Consider the following 19834-nt stretch of genomic DNA (forward strand, 5'->3'; position numbering starts at 1 on the left):
TCCAAAGTCACTCAAATCTAACAATTTGGCAACTCCTTATTTCCATTCCCTCCTTTTTAAGGAGCGTTTCCTTGCATAGTTTATTAATACATTTTGTGAATAAATAACAAAGGAATTGTACAATGTAGAATTATAAGACATTGAGCAGAATGCAGCAGAATTGTATACTGGAGAACACAATAGTATATTAAAACAGAGATATTGAGACATTGAGACTATGGTGCTCTCAACTGTGCATGGTAGGAGCATATTTATGCTATGTTTACACCTTGTTATTGTTCTTTGTTGTAGGGAACGTATCCTTACCACAAACAGTTAGGACATATCCCAGTGGATGCACATACAGTGGGATATGTCGTCCTGTTCCACCGCTCCCCTCTAAAAGCATCCACTCAGGGTGTGAGTCCATATATGGACAGTTACTTTATGGGAGACCCCCATGAGTATACACTCAGTGGAGGCCATGGATGGATGCCGTACAGTTGCTTCCATCTCTCATAAGCTATTATGGCCTCTGCTGTGCATATACATAAACCAGCAGGTGTTTGCCACAGTTTGCGGTGTATACTGGTCAGACGGAAGTGAAAAAGGATATCCCACCTGCTAGTATGTCTATGTATACGTTCAGAGTATTAGTTGGGAGATTTCCTGTCGTAAAGGCTGAGAGTATTAAAAAAAAGTACATTTTAGGGCTTTTTCAAGACCTGCGCTTAAAAGTTATTAATATACCACAACTATACAATGTATTGGCAGCTGATCAGTAGTATGGATACTAAGTAGTAAACATATTATAACATAACATACTTTGCAAAAATAAAAGTGAACTACAAAAAAAAAGGCTAACAGCTAATTTACCAATATAATGGTTACATTTATTCCTGACTGCAGGACTACTCAAGAGTGATCCTTTATTCTAAGCACTGAAAATTGTGGAACAACAGAGTGCACTGGTGATAGCCATACCAATATCCATGACAGGCATTACCATTAAATTTCACAATGAGCCAGTAACATTGATTAAACAGTATAGTAAAACTATATGTTGTACTTTTCCTTGGAGGTTTCTATTGTAACAACTGATAACCAATCTATTTTACTAAAATAACACAAATGATACGGTGCCACAGGATGTGTCTAACATCCACTGAGAAACAATGTGCTCTCTGACAGAATAAGGCCAGCTCATAAAATGAAACGCATAACATAATAAATAAAATTCCAGAAACCTGAGCATGTGTACTACAGGCCTGCCCTCCTTCTGACTTTGCTGTTGATGTTGGCAGGCGGTGGGCTGTGATCGGCAGCTTGGGAGCAATGCCAAAGAAGACAATTGTGGAGTTTGTGCAGGAGATGGGTCTACATGCCGGCTGGTCAGAGGACAATCCAAAACGCATCTCTCCACTGAAAAAAGTAAGTTCCTCATGAATCTTTTATCCTTATACTGTAGAAAGATGTCATTCCAAAGTATTTTTATGATGATATGAAATTATCATGACTAATGGGCGACTCACTTCTATTCTGCTTTATGTGCTCTTCAAATACAGAAGGTGGAATACATCACTTTTAATGCCCAGTAAATGACTCAAGATGTAATGGTCTACAAGCCTTCAGTGGTTGATGCTTGGAATAAAAAAGCCTACATATCATTGCTTTACAAAGCCACGTTAGAGCGTAACATAGGCTATAATCTATAGTATGTCTTTTGTATAGGCTTCTGAGAACATGGCTTTGCCTTCCCCGAATGTACAGGTTCTGTACATATAAAACACTTAGTAAAACATAATTTGTATTCATTTGAAATGTAGACATAAGACTTCAACTAGGCATAAGACTGACACAGACTGTCCAATCAACCGGAGAAAGAAACCAACTTATTCGACAATAATACAGGTTGCACTCAGTAGTCAATTTTTAATATGTTTATCATAGGAAAACCAGAGAAAAGATCAATGTAGCAGTATGAGATGTATAGAAGAAAAATACAAGTACTTATTTAATAGTCTTCTTGTGATTTGAGATGGGCACAGATAACAGTGTTACGTTGCCTTTTCAAGAAAATAAAGTCATCTTTCCCAGGGGTCTTGTCAGTTCCTTGTGTGGCTTTCCCTCTTCTCATTGCTCTGGCAGTGATGACATCACATACATTGAGGTGTTTGGGCCAATCCATGGCCTCAGCAGTCATGTCAACAGGACCCACAGGAGGAAAAGAGCCACTACAAGAACCACAGTGATCTACCGGGGAGGTTTTTCTATTTTTCACCAGGTGCAGCAAGGTCAGGTTTAGACCCTGAAATGAAAACCTCTAAAGTTAGATAGAATCTCACATGACAAAATATCAGCTGTGTTAGGGTTTTTTGTAATCCTTAGGAACCCTTCAAAATGTTCTAAAACTTGGACCTTCAACATTCTTATAGAAGTGTTTCTACAAAGTCTGCAGAGAATTTTTTTACCTGTTTAATATAGTATCAACTGTCCCCTGCTAGGTGATATAAAACATAAGACGAGAGGGGGCGGTGTGTGTCTGTCCATACTGTATGTCTGTGACTGGCAGAAGAACATTATGGCTGGAGAACAAGCTGTGGCTCTCTTCCAATCTGAAAATACTCCTATGTGTTTATAAAAAATCTTCATGTTACATTAACTTTTAATATAAATAAATCATATCTATCTTGAGGAGTACAGATAGCAGACACATTATACGTGAACTGAGCGACATGGTAAAAAAGATAGCAAGAATTACATTGTACTATAAAGAGTAAAACATGTGGCCTGCCAGACAATCAATGACGTGCCATTGAGAGATTTCACAGTTCATTGCTCACACCATATCTTTACTGTAGATCAGATTATTTTCTTACTGAGTTCCATATTTCTATATCTTTAAACATCTTGGTGTTGAAGTCATATAACTAGGCCGTGCACTATGTATGACTCCTCAGGGATGGAGAGTGTAGAATTAAAAAGACTGAAGTGCCAAGACTTTTCCGAGAAAAAAAAAAAATTAATTCAATGAGCAAATCTGTAACACTTTGGAAATTGGACATTTGGCAGTCTTGTAGTAATAACCAGTAGTGAGAAAAAAATCAACACGTCTGGGACCCCCGTACGCTTTACTTCTTATAGTATAGCATAAGAGCCAGAGCATGGAAATGTACAATTTTGAGAATTAAAGGGACCCCCTCACCAGCTTTTACACCACTAAACCACTAGCACCCTTAGGTAGGGTATGAAATATAATTTCTGACATTCCTTCAGGGTTTCGTAGTTTAACCAATTAACTACACTTGTATACATCCATGTTGACTTGTTAGGACTTAAAGGAAATCTACCATTGGTTTATAGCTATATACACCCCTAATACTTCTAGGTACCTCCTAGCAGGGTGAACACAGCTATATGTTTATTAGAAGCCCAACCGTTGTTTGGTTAAAAACTAACTTTAGTCTTTATGTAAATAAAGTGGAAGGATTCTGTGGGTGTCACCAGACCCCTCCCAGTTTTTAGGTGTTTTTATTACACTACCCTCTTGAGCACTATCCACACAAATGACTGCTCCCTTCAGACTCTTCCCTTACCTCTGTCTGCTGAAATCTCATGGCAGCACAGTCAGTGCATCGTACATTGCATGATAAACAAGGCGCATGATTCGACCGTTCACCGAAACTCCCGTTTAGGAGCTAAATACATCACGGACACTTTATAAAAACATGTGCAAGCAGTTTGCACTAAAAAGAACTTACAAAGGCCAACAAAACACAGGTGCAGAGGCTTTAATAAACGTGGGCCATTGGCAGGAGTGAACCAAAACGTTCTGCTGCCCGAGGCGAGCCATATAGCGATGCCCCCCCAATATATGTAATATATCAGATACAGCATGCCACCATGTAGTATAAAATAGGTACTGCATGCCGCCATGTAGTATAAAATGCATACAGCGTGCAGTCACGTAGTATAAAATGCATACAGCATACCGCCATGTGGTATAAAATGCATACAGCGTGCCGCCATGTAGTTTAAAATGTATACAGCGTGTTGCAATGTAGTATTAAATGTATACAGCGTGTTGCAATGTAGTATTAAATGTATACAACGTACCACCATGTAGTATCTCATCTCACCTCATGGCCGGTGCGCCCCTGCCAATTCTTCCCCACAACAGCCAGCATATTATAAGGCTTTGTGGAGAAGGTGTAGACAAAGCAAACATGGCTATTTCATTTAGCATAAATATCCAAGTTTGTCTTTTTATTAAAATTACACTTTTTTTTGACTGGTTACAATACAGTTTCCCAATTCAAGCGAAAATACTTTGTTTGCTCTATTTTTTTAATTATATATTACTAGAATTAAGATGCAAGTAATTTTTCTTACAAGTGAATAGGGACTGTAGGGAAGTTTTATCTGTAACCAGCTGTACAGCATCTTTTTGGTATTTTTAGATATCCTTTGACAGTTAATATTTTTCAGAAGACAATGAGATTTGATAATAGTTAATTAGTATGACATCTGGATACCCTGACCGTTCAGACCTTTCATCACAAAGTTACATAAAAGGATCCTCACTTGCAGTCATGACATTGGAGGAAATAGGTCAGTCCCCTGTAGACAGTGTAGTATTGTAGTATGAGCAGGATTTCCTTCCCATTGAAGAGGAGGATTATTTTAAAGGTGGCAGCACAAAGACTGTGACAACCAAGCACACACTTGTACATCCTGTTGCATTTACCAAAAGGAATACAATGAAGGGTGTGTGAAAATTTTGGATATCATGAAACCTGATTTCAGAGTGACTTGTATGCTGCCCTACTGCCAGCCATGTTTATGGAAGACAATGAAAAGGGTGACTTTGAGAGGTTGCAGCTTACTAGGCTTGTCTATGCTTATGAATACTGATGAGCGGACCCAAACCGCAATGTTGGAGTCTCTGCTGGACTTCATTCAGATATTTGGGCTCACCCACACCAGTAACACCCATGTGCTTGCAATGAAGTCGACCCTAGGTGCATGCTTTGCCGGCAGCAGGCAAATGGTTAACATCTGCAATCTGTGGCAAGACTCAGGAGTGTAACTATAGAGGTAGCAGCCATAGCAGCTACTATGGGGCCCACAGTGTCAGGGGACCCCAGCTTCTGACCTAACACACAGGAGAATGGAGGATGTGCACATTATACAGCATAATATGTATATAGCAATGCACATCTTCCACAGTACACAGTAAAATTCCTGCTGTGTACTCCCCCCTCCCCCCCCCCATGTGGTCAGAAGCTACTGGGACAGATCTGTGCAGGAGTATAAATGTATATATTAGTGCATAAATGTGTGCGCATGAGGGTATAAATGTTTGAGTGTACAAGTATGTGTATTTCTGAGGGGGTTATGGGGCCTCATTCAGAAGTCTGCTATGGGGCCTTATCTCTAATACTGTTGGCACCTGCCAACACTGATTGCGGGTGTTACTGGCTGGTGTTTGTGTACCCGAACATTTGTTGAAGGTTCAGCTGAACTCGGTGAACTGAACCCTGAATGGTTCCGCTCTTCACTGCCTATGAATTGTGAAACACTATTGGCAAAAAATGAGAAACAACAACGGTACAATTTTGGTGCAGACTGGTATTACATTTCCCTAAACAAGAGTTCCATCACACAGAAGCATAGTTGTTGAGAGCGGACAGAAAGTATGGTGGCTTTCCCAATAAAGGACGGATGAAGTAATGTGCAAAAAGGGAAAGTGAGATGTGATCATCACATTAGAGATTTGTGGATATGTAATTGTAATCCACAACAAACAGATCATTGTACTGTCTTGCAGCAGAAGTATTTCCTTTTATGGCCTTCCTTTAGAAAAGCTGACCATCTGTAACCATGTGTATAATCTTACATCAGCTTGAAAACATTACCAATGAGTCAAGCAGTCGTGGCACTTTGCATGGTTGTGTCAGGTGATAAGTTTGATAAATACAAGTCTGTGTGTTGATTCCGCTCCAGAAAGCTCTACACCGCAAACACAGACCTTGTCAAACAAAATATTTTTGTGTATTATTTAGTGTGACATATGAAGTGATTGTTACAATTAGCTTGTCTGGGACTCCACTGTATCTATACGTAATGTCCAATGCATGCACATGTGTAAAGCATGCGTAGCCGTCAGCCTTCTGTACTGTACAGAGACAGGAATGAGCCTCTCTTTACATTTGCATTTATAAGTCAGTGGGTGACTGATTTAGCACAGAAGAAGCAAAATACAGTTGTGCACAAAAGTGAAAAGTAAAGTAAAACTTAGATACTTTGCTGTAAAATATTCTCACAAGATTTTTCCTGTGGTTTATGATTTGATTCTTAGTTTCATCATTTTATTTGCTATTTTACACGAATTTAGATAGAACCCACCTCAAATTAGTACGCTGATATGGATTAAAATGAATGCAGTTACTTCTTCCCTACTAAATAGCAGCACGTAACTGTGACCATGACTATAGCAAGGAAAAAGAGCCTCCTTGCAGGGGCGTAACTTTAGGGGGTGCAGAGGTTGTGATCGCACCTGGGCCCAAGAGCTTTAGGGGGCCCTTATGGTGTCACTTTCCCATATGAGAAGACTATTACTATAAATCATACATTAGAGTCGGGGCCTGGCACAGGCTTTGCACTGGGGCCCATCAGCTTCTAGTTACGCCACTGCCTCTTTGTATCATATATCACTATATAGATGCAGATTTATCATAAGTTTCTGAGGTGAAACTGTTCATGGAAACCAATCAGAGCTCAACTTTAGTTATATAATGTAAGCTGAGCCCTGATTGGTTGCCATTGGCAATTAGAACAGTTCTGCTTTAAGAGACTTCCGATAAAACTCCCCATATGTGTTCAGCCCGTGAAATATGGCCAAAGCATTGTCTGTTATTTACAGACCAATCATGGTCATGTACAGCTAGCCTTAAAGTTTTTACCTGACGATTCTTATACTAATGCTGACAGTGTGTAGGGACACACCCACAACTGGTAACACCCAGTCGACAAATTACTCATTAATTTATAGTAGCAAAATTATTTCAATGGAAGCATTTACTAAAACAGACATTTCAGGAGAGATGACAGGTCCTCTTTAGATCCGAAGCAGACCCCCAGATAATACATGCCGGATATGTTGGCACAGTTTGTCAGCGGTTTGTAAATGATGAATAAGTATACACAATAAACTTAATTTGAGTCAAAAGATACATGGGATGCCGAGATTCAAAATGCTAATTTATCATTTCACTTCAGATTTCTTTGACATCTTTAGCTAAATGCCAAGATTTGCAAGTCGCTAACTGGCATATTTTGTCAACAATGTTTACCCTGTAGGCACTCGAATCCTTAATTTTGTACAAGACTATTTTCAGAAGAAAAATACACAAAAATTGTACAAGTATATTATGTAAATCTCACACTGAAATAGAAGTATTGCGTATGTCAAGGGCGTTAGTTTGGGATCTCACAAATAACCAACGTTGTGTATTTCTTCCCAAGCAAAATACATCTATAACCAAATATTGTGTATATCTAGGTGTAGGTCTGTGGAGATTAGGATCACTCACGTGCAAATCTTTTGCTGGAACCTCGACTGTGATTAATTGATAGTAGGCTTGGAAAGCCGGAGCAGTACTGGGTGGTTGAAAGTGGTTTCAGTGAGCAGTTCAGCAAAATATTTGGCCCAAAATATCTTTGTAGTGGCAGAGTTCCACTAAGGACTGGCATGCACAAGGTGAACGTGACTCTTTAACTGAGTGAGCTTGTTTGTGAAAAGCAAACAGCATGTCATGGGCCTTGGACTTGCAATCTCCAGTGATGCTGAGCAGATGAAAAGTACTCTCTGCTAAAGTATTTACTGAACAACTTCAACATTGTCTTTTCTTAGGTCTGAAACAACAGTACGATCTGTTGTCTGTGCCTGAGACAACAGAGCGAGAAATCCAATAGTTAGTGTTCACTTGTTTCACTTGGACAGCATCATTATAGATCAATTATTGTAGGGATATGATCCAGCAATTTAGAATTATTATATAAAGCAAAAGCATCCAATATTATGGTAGGATAGTCTAAGTTGAAAGTTACTATTGTAGTAGATTCCTCATCCCGCTCTGCCTCCTTCTAGGATCAATTGCTATAGAAGGACTGAAATCCATCTTCAGTGAAGCTGGGTCAAAAATGGAGCTTCACGACGCTGAGTGATCAAGTTTCACTGCTCACTACTGCTGTATAATGTCCTCCATTGTGCTGCTGTTCCTTCCTTCCTTATGTTATACAATTTCATGATTTGGTAGCATTTTCCCTTTAATGATATAGCGAAGCCGGAATGTGATGTGAATATAAGAATATAAGTTTGTTAAAAGATGAAGTTGGCATTTGACATGCTGAACTATTGGTCTTCCTTTTCAAAAAATAATGATGTTTTTTTTAAAGAAATACCATTTTCGTGATGTGAGTTCCACTGAAAGAAATAGTGGGAGGCCTGGATACTATTTTCTCTTCAACTTCATTTCTGGAACAAAATAGTGTTCTTTGCAATTCATTGTTGTACTTTGTAATGTAAAATGCATACACCTGTGTTATTATTCAGCCACATTGCCGCTAGCACTGCTCTAGTCACACGATACTCCCAACATCTGTTTTGACCGCTATAATGTCTTTTTTTTCCATAGGAGAAGAGACAGTAATCGCTGTACCGCATGGAAGTCGCAGTGTGAGAATCACAGTGAAAGGACCAGCTCACGTTTGTATGCACCATCCTGATTTATTTATGTGACATATGTGCCGGTTCAGGGCTGATGTGAAGTTGATTTAATTTGAAGGAAAGAGTTAACACTGTTCTGGACACCTGTTTTCCAGTTCTAGTGGAAGTTATGATGTCTTGGGGAAAAGCTACAGTTACCATGTAGCGATCTGCAATGGTCTTTAGTCCTTGGGAGTTCCCCGCCAAGTGCTCATCTAGCGTTTTGTAAATTTTGGTCTGAGTTTATAGTGGAGACACCTGGGGATATATTACCTTTATAAAGTTGGCTCACAGATCTGGTAAATAGTGTCTTTAAAAAGCATTGGCACTAGTGAATACGAGTTGGGTGGCAGGACCAATCTGACGAGCACAGTGAATGAATGGACAGAAGCAGTATGCCCTGTGTTTCATGATTTTTTCCAATATATTTAATTTCCATATGAAAGGACACTCCACCCTGTAGTAGCTCAGCTGTACACTGCTAAAGTCTATTAGTACTGTATAGCATCAGCTATTTTTAGTTAAGAATAGTGGATATTTACTTCCAGATTTTCTGTTGTTATAGTCCATAATAGTCTATATTCTAATTTCTTGTTAGAATACCTGCTACAGTTCTGATTCTCGTTGATGTACTCAAAGCAGGTGGTCTCTCCTTGTCTTCTTTCCAACTTCCTCACATGCTGAAGTTCAGCGGTTTCTGCAGCCAATTCCAACATCCTACACAGGCATTGTTTATCTATGCTTCCAACAGGCTTACCATACATTCTAAAAAGCTGGTCACTAAAAGTCTTTGGATGGAGGGACCTTCAAAGTCCACGTCAACATTTTATCTGTCTGCTTGTATTAGAAAAACACTGTAAAGCAACGCAGTATTAAACTCTTACACTATTTTTATTATCATAATTTTTCATTTATAAAATACCATTAATTCCACTAAATACATGACACCACTAGCAGACACTGCTGTGATGTACACTATAAACATCGGACCGCCCTGGTCCAAGGGACCAATTTGGCAAGCTCTGTGCAGTGCTGCATAATCTGTGTGTAATTATTTATTATTATTATTATTATTATTATTATTAAGGTGTAAATTCTAACATGTAAAAACACCCAAAAAGCAGGGTCAAAGGAACATATCTTGCTAGGACAGGGGGAAAGCAAAAGTGCATCAGTGTGCGGCACAATTTTAGCACAATAGGTTGTATACATAAAGACTGAAGAGTCTAAAGATGTTTCAGATTTATCCTCCAACATCAATCACCGAGTTCAATATGTTGCATAGTGTAAAATATCTTAACACCCAGAGAGCAATTGAGGTTTAATTATAATCTTTTCCATCTAAAAATAGCAGAATCTTTAAAAGAAGAATTGCTGAGTAGACTTGTGAAAATATTTAGCAGCATCTACAGATCTGCAAAGAGTATTATACATATTGATGTGTTCCACAGATATGATCTTGAGATGATGGAAAATGTACAAAAATTATGTGCCCTATTTGCAGAAGGTTATTCCCTTTCGTGTATTTAAACAGTTAGCAAAATAGCAAAAACTCATGTGCAAAAACTCATGTGCACAGACATCAGGGAAGATCAAAGTGTGTGTAATTTAAGTATTGGATTATATGGTTGTAGTTTTCCCAGGAAACCCTATGCAGGTGTCTGCAACAGAAGAAAGTATCATCCTTATACAATGTAAGTTTAGGAGTAAATCTGGAATCCACACGGTGTATATGAAGAAGAGAGTTTCTGTTTCTTATAGAGGAGTTTACAAAACTACATCAAAATCATTGACTTTGTTACCATTAATATCCAATATCTCTGTCTTAGTTGGAGTCCTGGTGGCAACTATTACTTTGCAAGCCACATCATTCCATCATTTGTAACAAGTGCTAATATGTTCTACACAAAACAATCTATTTATTTGCTCATTTTCTTGCCAGACCTCCATTCATTATTGTTTTTTTTTAATCGAAATTTGTGTCGAAATTGCCACATGTTGCATTTTATAGAGCTGAGTTCACATCCCTTCCATGGAACCATCATGGAATGGGCACACATGGATCCCAGCAGACTTCTCTGACTATAATTGAAATTTGTCAGGTTGCTCTTGTGATGGATTTTGACACAGATATTAACATTAAAGCTTTATCAATAACATGAAGTGGTTTTTCTCTATGAGCTACCAAATTGTATATTGTATGGTAATACTTCACAGATAATTGTAATCTAGGAAATATCATGGATTTTGAGCCTTTGAACCCCATGGCTACTTTGTAAACCACTCCCGAAATGACCTATGTCTATCTTTACAGATAATCTTATTTTATATATACTTTTTTTAGCCATCGAGTCCAAAACCTTACAAGGTGAGAGTGGGGAACACAGTTTTACAAGCCCTGGAACCTATATTATTGAAAATACAACAGTAGAGTTTCAGAAGGGATCTGAAAGGGAAATCTTAAAGGCTCCAGGTCCATTGCGTGCTGATTTCATTGTTAAGGTAGGTCCTTAATTCATTCTTTAAAAAATGTTTTTGTGCCATGACACATGGCAAATGAGAACACAATATTGAGATTGGTTTAATACTTCTTTAAGATATGGAATTGATAAAAGTTAGTTAAAATGCATAATATAGGAGGCATATAATGAAATACAGTAAAAATATAGACTTTAAAGCATTTGCTGTGAATAGACGTTTTATAGCACATAAATGTACTTTATAATTTAAAGAGGACCTGTCACCTGAAATAATCCCTCTAGGAGCACTTACTAAAATAGGAAGCTCCCTAGCCCTTCCCCAGTAGTAGCAGTGTTAAATCGCCAGCTTTATCAGAACATAGCGATTAGCTACGAAACACTGCAGTACATAGCCTTCCGAACGCCGGACCAAGCTTACAGCAGTTGGGCGTATTCATGAGGGGGCAATCAGAGGCATTCCCCTCTCCACAGCTTCTCACCCGGACCGCCACTCCCACACCATTTATGGCGGTGACTGCCAGGCTTCATGCTGCAGTCACCGCCACCTTGCACAGTCCCCTCATGAATACACTGGACCGCTGTAAGCTTGGTCTGGCGTTCAGACGGCTTTATACTGCAGTGTTTCCTAGCTTATTGGTATGTTCCGATAAAGCTAACAATATAACACTGCTATAACTGGGGTAGGGCTAGAGAGCTGTACTTTAGTAAGTGCTCCTAGGAGGAATATTTCGGGTAACAGGTAAGTTAAATAACAAATTTTAGAAATCTAAAACTCCTTAAAAAGTTACTTTAAAAAATTGACTGAGCATAAGCAGTTAAGTTATTTGTAGCTTATTCTCATGGTTGTTTTCTACATGAAACTAGCCACTATATTTATTCTTTACCACATACAGAACAACATTAGTGGCCCTTTGACAGGGTAGTAAAAATGGGGTCCATGTACAGGATGCTCAAAAGCGGATCCAACTCTCAGATAAGAGAACATCCTACTCCCCTATCTCTCTGAAGCTCATCTTCATTGTCAGCATGAAGGATATTATAGAGTCATTCTGAGAGTACTAAGTGGGGTTTGTACATAGCGCTGGAAGGAGGTGCAACATTATACAAAAGCTATTTTATCATCATCTCTCAGCCAATGATACCAGCAGGTTGCCTCAACTGAGAGTTGTCTCTTGAGATAAATTTCTTTAGGATCATAGAGGTTAATCTGTGTAGAAAATGTGAAGTGGAGAAAGTAGTAAGAGAAGTAGTAGTATGAGAAGTAGGTATATTTTTGTACAATTGATTAATTTGTTAAAAGTAAAGTATCTGTTTGGCTGTGGCCATTTGTATTCACCCAACATAAAAGAGTGGAATTATTTATTCTTAGTAGATGGGTAGATGTTTGGCCAATGTTGTCAAGCTTTATTCCTGGTGTCAACTTTGTGGAACTTGACATATATAATAATAATAATAATAATAATAATAATAATAATAATACAAAAAAAATATATATATATATATATATTTATAATAGTATTTTAAAATAAGCTTTCTGCAATAAAAGTTTTTTGCTACAATAAATCTATTGCTTGGATCCCTAGTTGGTTTCCTAACTGGGGCTGGTCTAAGGAACATTATATATACAGTAAGACTCTAATGAATGGCGGCCTTCTTAAGCCACTATTAAAGTGTTAGGAAAAAAAACCTATGACAAGAAGGCATAAAAGGCACCTAGCAACATGAAATGAAATTTGTGGTAATTGTTCACTTCCTTATGTTACCTTTCCTTGGTTTTTGCTACAAATATGTCAGGTTTCTTTGCCATGTTTCCATAATCTTTTCTTTACAACTTCTAATTAAGAGCTAAATTAAGTTTTCAGAGCTTAAATTCTTCCAAAACCTGTCTCCAGAGGTAGCAGCAACAGACATATCTGGCAGACCTCTTTGGACCCGTGTGCATTATCCTTAAAATGAAATAATTTTATAAGTACAATTTTAATTATAATGTACGAGTGATTGAAAAATATCCTTCACATTTGCGGTTAGCCAAGATTATTGCCCCTCGGTGAATATAACGTCCTAGCCGTTTTATTATTATTGTTGTGCTTTATTACTTAAAACAGAAATATGATAGAACACAGACTTTTTGATCTTTACAAAGACTGTGAGTGGTGTGCGTGTGTGCTGTATGTCGAAAGATTGATGTTTGGGCTTAGGCTATATTACGCTTATAATGTTCTTACGGTATTAAGTGGTTACCTCAGACATCACTAGGAAAACTATAATATTAATCACCTAACATTGCGGGGATATGATTCCTTCTAGGAAAATGTGAGCATCTGCAAGGGAAATGAAGTAAATATATAACATAAAAATAACATTAAAGGGAATATATGCTTTTCGTGTTAGCTCCATTAAGTAAATATAAGAGCATGGGAGATACATAATCTTAAATGTATGTCTATTTATTATGACATAAGGAAGTATTCTGACTGTCATGTTAATCTGTGCAGAAAATGTGAATGGGAGAAAGGACAATGAGAAGTATTGAGGTATATTTCTTGTAAGTTCATCTGCAAGTATCTGTTTGGCTGTGGCCATTGGAGAGAGAGTTCACTCAACATAAAAGCATACAATTATGTATTCTTAGTAGATGGGTAGATGGTCATATTTTGCCAGTAGTGTCAAGCTTTACTCCTGGTACCTTCAGTAATTCAGGAAATTTGTAGTATGTGCTACGTGGCAGGCAATGTGTATTTCATGAGAGTAAATAGTCAAAAAGTGGAGTGACTAGTCTGAATATTGACCTGTATCTGTATGTATAGTGTTGAAGCCCTTCAACACAAGCAGATATTCATAGAATCACAGTAGACTAGGTCCATCAAGCTTACCTATTGTCCTACAATGTTGATCCAGATGAACTACAGCAACTACAAATGGTGGATACTAGAGATGAGCGAGCACTAAAATGCTCGGGTACTCGTTATTCGAGACGAACTTTTCCCGATGCTCGAGTGCTCGTTTCGAGTAACGAGCCCCATTGAAGTCAATGGGAGACTCGAGCATTTTTCAAGGGGACCAAGGCTCTGCACAGGGAAGCTTGGCCAAACACCTGGGAACCTCAGAAAAGGATGGAAACACCACGGAAATGGACAGGAAACAGCAGGGGCAGCATGCATGGATGCCTCTGAGGCTGCTTAAATGCACCATTATGCCAAAATTATGGGCAACAGCATGGCCATGACAGAGTGACAGAATGAAGCTAGATAGCATCTAAAACATCCAATAATTGACCCTGACACTATAGGGGACGGCATGCAGAGGCAGCGGCAGCAGCGGAAGGCTAGAGAGTGGCATGGCGACATACCCTAAATGGACTCAGGCTTCAAACCAATGGGTAGCAGAGAGGAACCAAAGGAGGTGAGCAAGAAGCGCTCAAATAATATTGGTACATGATAAAAGTTTGCCAGTATATTTTGTGGATTACACAGCAGGGTGGCGACAAAGTTAACATGGAAGCCATGAAAACAATCCAAAATTCTGCCTGACACAGCTCGTTTGATAAGGGGACGATGTATGGAGGCAGTGAACTAGTAGTAGATTAAAGGTGCTGCAGTTAAAACTATGTTAGTTGGTTCTTGGCATGGAGCTGGCGCTCCGCTGCCAGGCGAGCTTTCGCCAATCCAAGCCCCTGTCTCTAGGCTACTCCCCAAACAGCACTTCTAAGAACCTTTCGGATAAGATCAAGTGTAGTAGCGTTCTTATAAGTTTGGGATATGGCGGGTGAGGGGAATGTAAACATCTGCGCAAGAAGCGCTGAAATAATATCCGTAAATGAAAAAAGTTTTCCAGTATATTTTGTGGCTTACACAGCAGGGTGGCGACAAAGTTAACAAGTTTGATGTGGAATGCCCTGCAATAGCTCTTGGGCGGTGTGCCTTTTATCACCTAGGCTCAGCAGTTTGAGCACCGCCTGCTGTCGCTTAGCAACGGCACTGCTGCTGTGCCTAGAGCTACCGACTGATGGCGCCATGCCCACGGATGGTAATTCGGAGGAGGAGGAGGTGGAGGAGGGGTGGGAGGATTTGGAGGTATAGTAGGCCTTTGAGACCTGGACCGAGGTAGGCCCCGCAATCCTCTGCGTCGGCAGTATATGACCAGCCCCAGGGTCAGACTCGGTCCCAGCCTGCACCAAGTTAAGTGTAGTAGCGTTCTTATAAGTTTGGGATATGGCGGGTGAGGGGAATGTAAACAGATGCGCAAGAAGCGCATGATGCGCATGGAGCTGGCGCTCCGCTGCTAGGCGAGCTTTCGCCAATCCAAGCCCCTGTCTCTAGGCTACTCCCCAAACAGCACTTCTAAGAACCTTTTGTATAAGATCAAGTGTAGTAGCGTTCTTATAAGTTTAGGATATGGCGGGTGAGGGGAATGTAAACAGATGCGCAAGAAGCGCTGAAATAATATCCGTAAATGGTAAAAGTTTGCCAGTGTATTTTGTGGATAACACAGCAGGGTGGCGACAAAGTTAACAACTTTGATGTGGAATCCATGAAAACAACCCAAATTTCGGCCTGACAAACCTCGTTTGATAAAGGGACGATGTATGGAGGCAGCTATATGGACGACTTTTGGAGGTAGCAATGGAGACAACGTGTGGAGGCTGCTATGGAGACAATTCAATTTGGATAGTGCCTGTATGTGGCAGTCCAAAAAATTTTTCAAACCAGAGGAGCAGGTAGGTGGCCCTCCAGAAAAATGGAATAGATTGAGTGCCTGTATGTGGCAGTCCAAAAAATTTTTCAAACCAGAGGAGCAGGTAGGTGGCCCTCCAGAAAAATGGAATAGATTGAGTGCCTGTATGTGGCAGTCCAAAAAAGTTTTCAAACCAGAGGAGCAGGTAGGTGGCCCTCCAGAAAAATGTAATAGATTGAGTGCCTGTATGTGGCAGTCCAAAAAAGTTTTTAAACCAGAGGAGCAGGTAGGTGGCCCTCCAGAAAAATGGAATAGATTGAGTGCCTGTATGTGGCAGTCCAAAAAAGTTTTTAAACCAGAGGAGCAGGTAGGTGGCCCTCCAGAAAAATGGAATAGATTGAGTGCCCGTATGTGGCAGTCCAAAAAAGTTTTTAAACCAGAGGAGCAGGTAGGTGGCCCTCCAGAAAAATGGAATAGATTGAGTGCCTGTATGTGGCAGTCCCAAAAAATTGTTTAAAACAGAGGACCGGAAAGGTGGCCCTCCAGAAAAATTGAATAGATTGAGTGCCTGTATGTGGCACTCCCAAAAATTGTTTAAAACAGAGGACCGTGTCGGTGGCCCTCCAGAAAAATTAAATGCATAAAGTACTATACCTAGAGCCAGTGGGCCCTGTCAAAAAACAGCCAGTTTCCTCTGCTTTACTGTAGAAAGAGGAGGAGAAGGAGGAAAATGAGGAGGAGGAGGAGTGGATAAATTATTCAGGTTGAGCTTCCTTCACCTGCTGGAGATTTGAAATTAGGAGAAATCCATGCTTTATTCATCTTGATAAGCGTCAGCCTGTCAGCGCTGTCAGTCGACAGGCGTGTACGCTTATCGGTGATGATGCCACCAGCTGCACTGAAAACCCGCTCTGACAAGACGCTAGCGGCAGGGCAGGCAAGAACCTCCAAGGCGTAGAGCGCCAGTTCGTGCCACATGTCCAGCTTTGAAACCCAGTAGTTGTAGGGAGCTGTGTGATCATTTAGGACGATGGTATGGTCAGCTACGTACTCCCTCACCATCTTTCTGTAAAGATCAGCCCTACTCTGCCGAGACTGGGGACAGGTGACAGTGTCTTGCTGGGGTGACATAAAGCTGGCAAAAGCCTTGTAAAGCGTACCCTTGCCAGTGCTGGACAAGCTGCCTGCTCGCCTACTCTCCCTCGCTACTTGTCCCGCAGAACTACGCACTCTGCCGCTAGCGCTGTCAGAAGGGAAATACTGTTTCAGCTTGTGCACCAGGGCCTGCTGGTATTCATGCATTCTCACACTCCTTTCCTCTCCAGGGATGAGAGTGGAAAGATTTTGCTTGTACCGTGGGTCCAGGAGAGTGAACACCCAGTAATCGGTGCTGGAATAAATTCTTTGAACGCGAGGGTCACGGGATAGGCAGCCTAGCATGAAATCTGCCATATGCGCCAGAGTACCAACGCGTAAGAATTCACTCCCCTCACTGGCCTGACTGTCCATTTCCTCCTCCTCCAACTCCTCCAACTCCTCTTCTTCTGCCCATACACGCTCAACAGTGTAGGACTCAACAATGGTCCCCTCTTGTGTCTCGCCAACATTCTCCTCCTCTTCCTCCTCATCCTCCTCCACCTCCACCTCCTCCGATATGCGCTGAGAAACAGACCTAAGGGTGCTTTGGCTATCAACAAGGGAATCTTCTTCCCCTGTCTCTTGTGAGGAGCGCAAAGCTTCCGACTTCATGCTGACCAGAGAGTTTTTCAACAGGCCAAGCAGCGGGATGGTGAGGCTGATGATGGCGGCATCGCCACTGACCATCTGTGTTGACTCCTCAAAGTTACTCAGCACCTGACAGATATCAGACATCCACGTCCACTCCTCATTGTAGACTTGAGGAAGCTGACTGACCTGACTACCAGTTCTGGTGGAAGTTGACATCTGGCAGTCTACAATCGCTCGGCGCTGCTGGTAAACTCTGGATAACATGGTCAGTGTTGAATTCCACCTCGTGGGCACGTCGCACAACAGTCGGTGAGCGGGCAGTTGGAGGCGGCGCTGCGCTGCCCTGAGAGTGGCAGCATCTGTGCTGGACTTCCTGAAATGCGCACAGATGCGGCGCACCTTCGTGAGCAAATCAGACAGATTGGGGTATGTCTTGAGGAAACGCTGAACTATCAGATTTAACACATGGGCCAGGCATGGCACATGTGTCAGTCTGCCGAGTTGCAGAGCCGCCACCAGGTTACGGCCGTTGTCACACACAACCATGCCTGGCTTCAGGTTCAGCGGTGCCAGCCACAGATCAGTCTGCGCCGTGATGCCCTGTAATAGTTCTTGGGCGGTGTGCCTTTTATCGCCTAGGCTCAGCAGTTTAAGCACCGCCTGCTGTCGCTTAGCGACGGCACTGCTGCTGTGCCTAGAGCTATCGACTGATGGCGCCATGCCCACGGATGGTCGTTCGGAGGAGGAGGTGGAGGAGGGGTGGGAGGAGGAGGAGGCATAGTAGGCCTCAAACACCTGGACCGAGGTAGGCCCCGCAATCCTCGGCGTCGGCAGTATATGACCAGCCGCAGGGTCACACTCGGTCCCAGCCTCCACCAAGTTAACCCAATGTGCCGTCAGAGATATATAGTGGCCCTGCCCGGCAGCACTCGTCCACGTGTCCGTGGTCAGGTGGACCTTGTCAGAAACGGCGTTGGTCAGGGCACGGATTATGTTGTCTGACACGTGCTGGTGCAGGGCTGGGACGGCACATCGGGAAAAGTAGTGGCGGCTGGGGACCGAATACCGAGGGGCGGCCGCCGCCATGAGGCTGCGAAAGGCCTCGGTCTCTACTAGCCTATAGGGCAGCATCTCCAGGCTTAGCAATCTGGAGATGTGCACATTAAGGGCTTGGGCGTGCGGGTGGGTTGCACTATATTTGCGTTTCCGCTCCAGCGTCTGGGGTATGGAGAGCTGAACGCTGGTGGATGCTGTGGAGGATCGTGGAGGTGACGATGGGGTTTTTGTGGCAGGGTCCTGGGCAGGGGGCTGACTATCAGCTGACACAGGGGAAGGAGCAGTGGTGTGCACGGCCGGAGGTGAACGCGCTTGTTGCCACTGAGTGGGGTGTTTAGCATTCATATGCCTGCGCATACTGGTGGTAGTTAAGCTAGTAGTGGTGGAACCCCTGCTGATCCTGGTTTGGCAAATGTGGCACACCACAGTCCGTCGGTCATCCGGTGTTTCCTTAAAGAACCTCCAGACTTCTGAAAATCTAGCCCTCGCCGCAGGAGCCCTCGCCACGGGAGCTTCACTAGTTGACACATTTGGCGCTGATGCACCAGCTCTGGCCCTGCCTCTCCGTCTGGCCCCACCACTGCCTCTTCCAACCTGTTCTGGTCAAGGACTCTCCTCCGTCTCAGAAGCACTGTGTTCACCCGGCCTCTCAACCCAGCTTGGGTCTGTCACCTCATCATCCTCCGATCCCTCAGTCTGCTCCCCCCTCGGACTTCCTGCCCTGACAACAACTTCCCCACTGTCTGACAACCGTGTCTCCTCATCGTCGGACACCTCTTTACACACTTCTTCCACTACGTCAACAAGGTCATCATCACCCACAGACTGCGACTGGTGGAAAACCTGGGCATCGGAAAATTGCTCATCAGCAACCGGACAAGTGGTTTGTGACTGTGGGAAGGGTCCAGAAAACAGTTCCTCAGAGTATGCCGGTTCAAATGGCAAATTTTGCTGGGAGGGGGCAGACTGGGGGGGAGGAGGCTGAGGTGCAGGAGCTGGAGGAGTGCCGATTTCGGTGACATGGGTGGACTGCGTGGAAGACTGACTGGTGGACAAATTGCTCGAAGCATTGTCGGCAATCCACGACATCACCTGTTCGCACTGTTCTGGCCTCAACAGTGCTCTACCACGATTCCCAGTAACTTCA

General features: G+C 42.1%; 1 protein-coding gene across 1 annotated transcript in view; it reads left to right on the top strand.

The window, feature by feature from the left end:
• Nucleotides 1-19834, top strand: part of ADAMTSL3 (ADAMTS like 3) — a 332874-nt gene that overhangs the window by 214770 nt on the left and 98270 nt on the right. The window contains exons 7-9 of the mRNA XM_072148344.1: nucleotides 1284-1410; nucleotides 8679-8753; nucleotides 11094-11251. Of these exons, the coding sequence (XP_072004445.1) occupies nucleotides 1284-1410; nucleotides 8679-8753; nucleotides 11094-11251 (360 nt within the window). The remainder of the gene's footprint in view (nucleotides 1-1283; nucleotides 1411-8678; nucleotides 8754-11093; nucleotides 11252-19834) is intronic.

Source organism: Engystomops pustulosus, chromosome 4, assembly GCF_040894005.1.
Source record: "Engystomops pustulosus chromosome 4, aEngPut4.maternal, whole genome shotgun sequence".
NCBI lineage: Eukaryota > Metazoa > Chordata > Amphibia > Anura > Leptodactylidae > Engystomops > Engystomops pustulosus.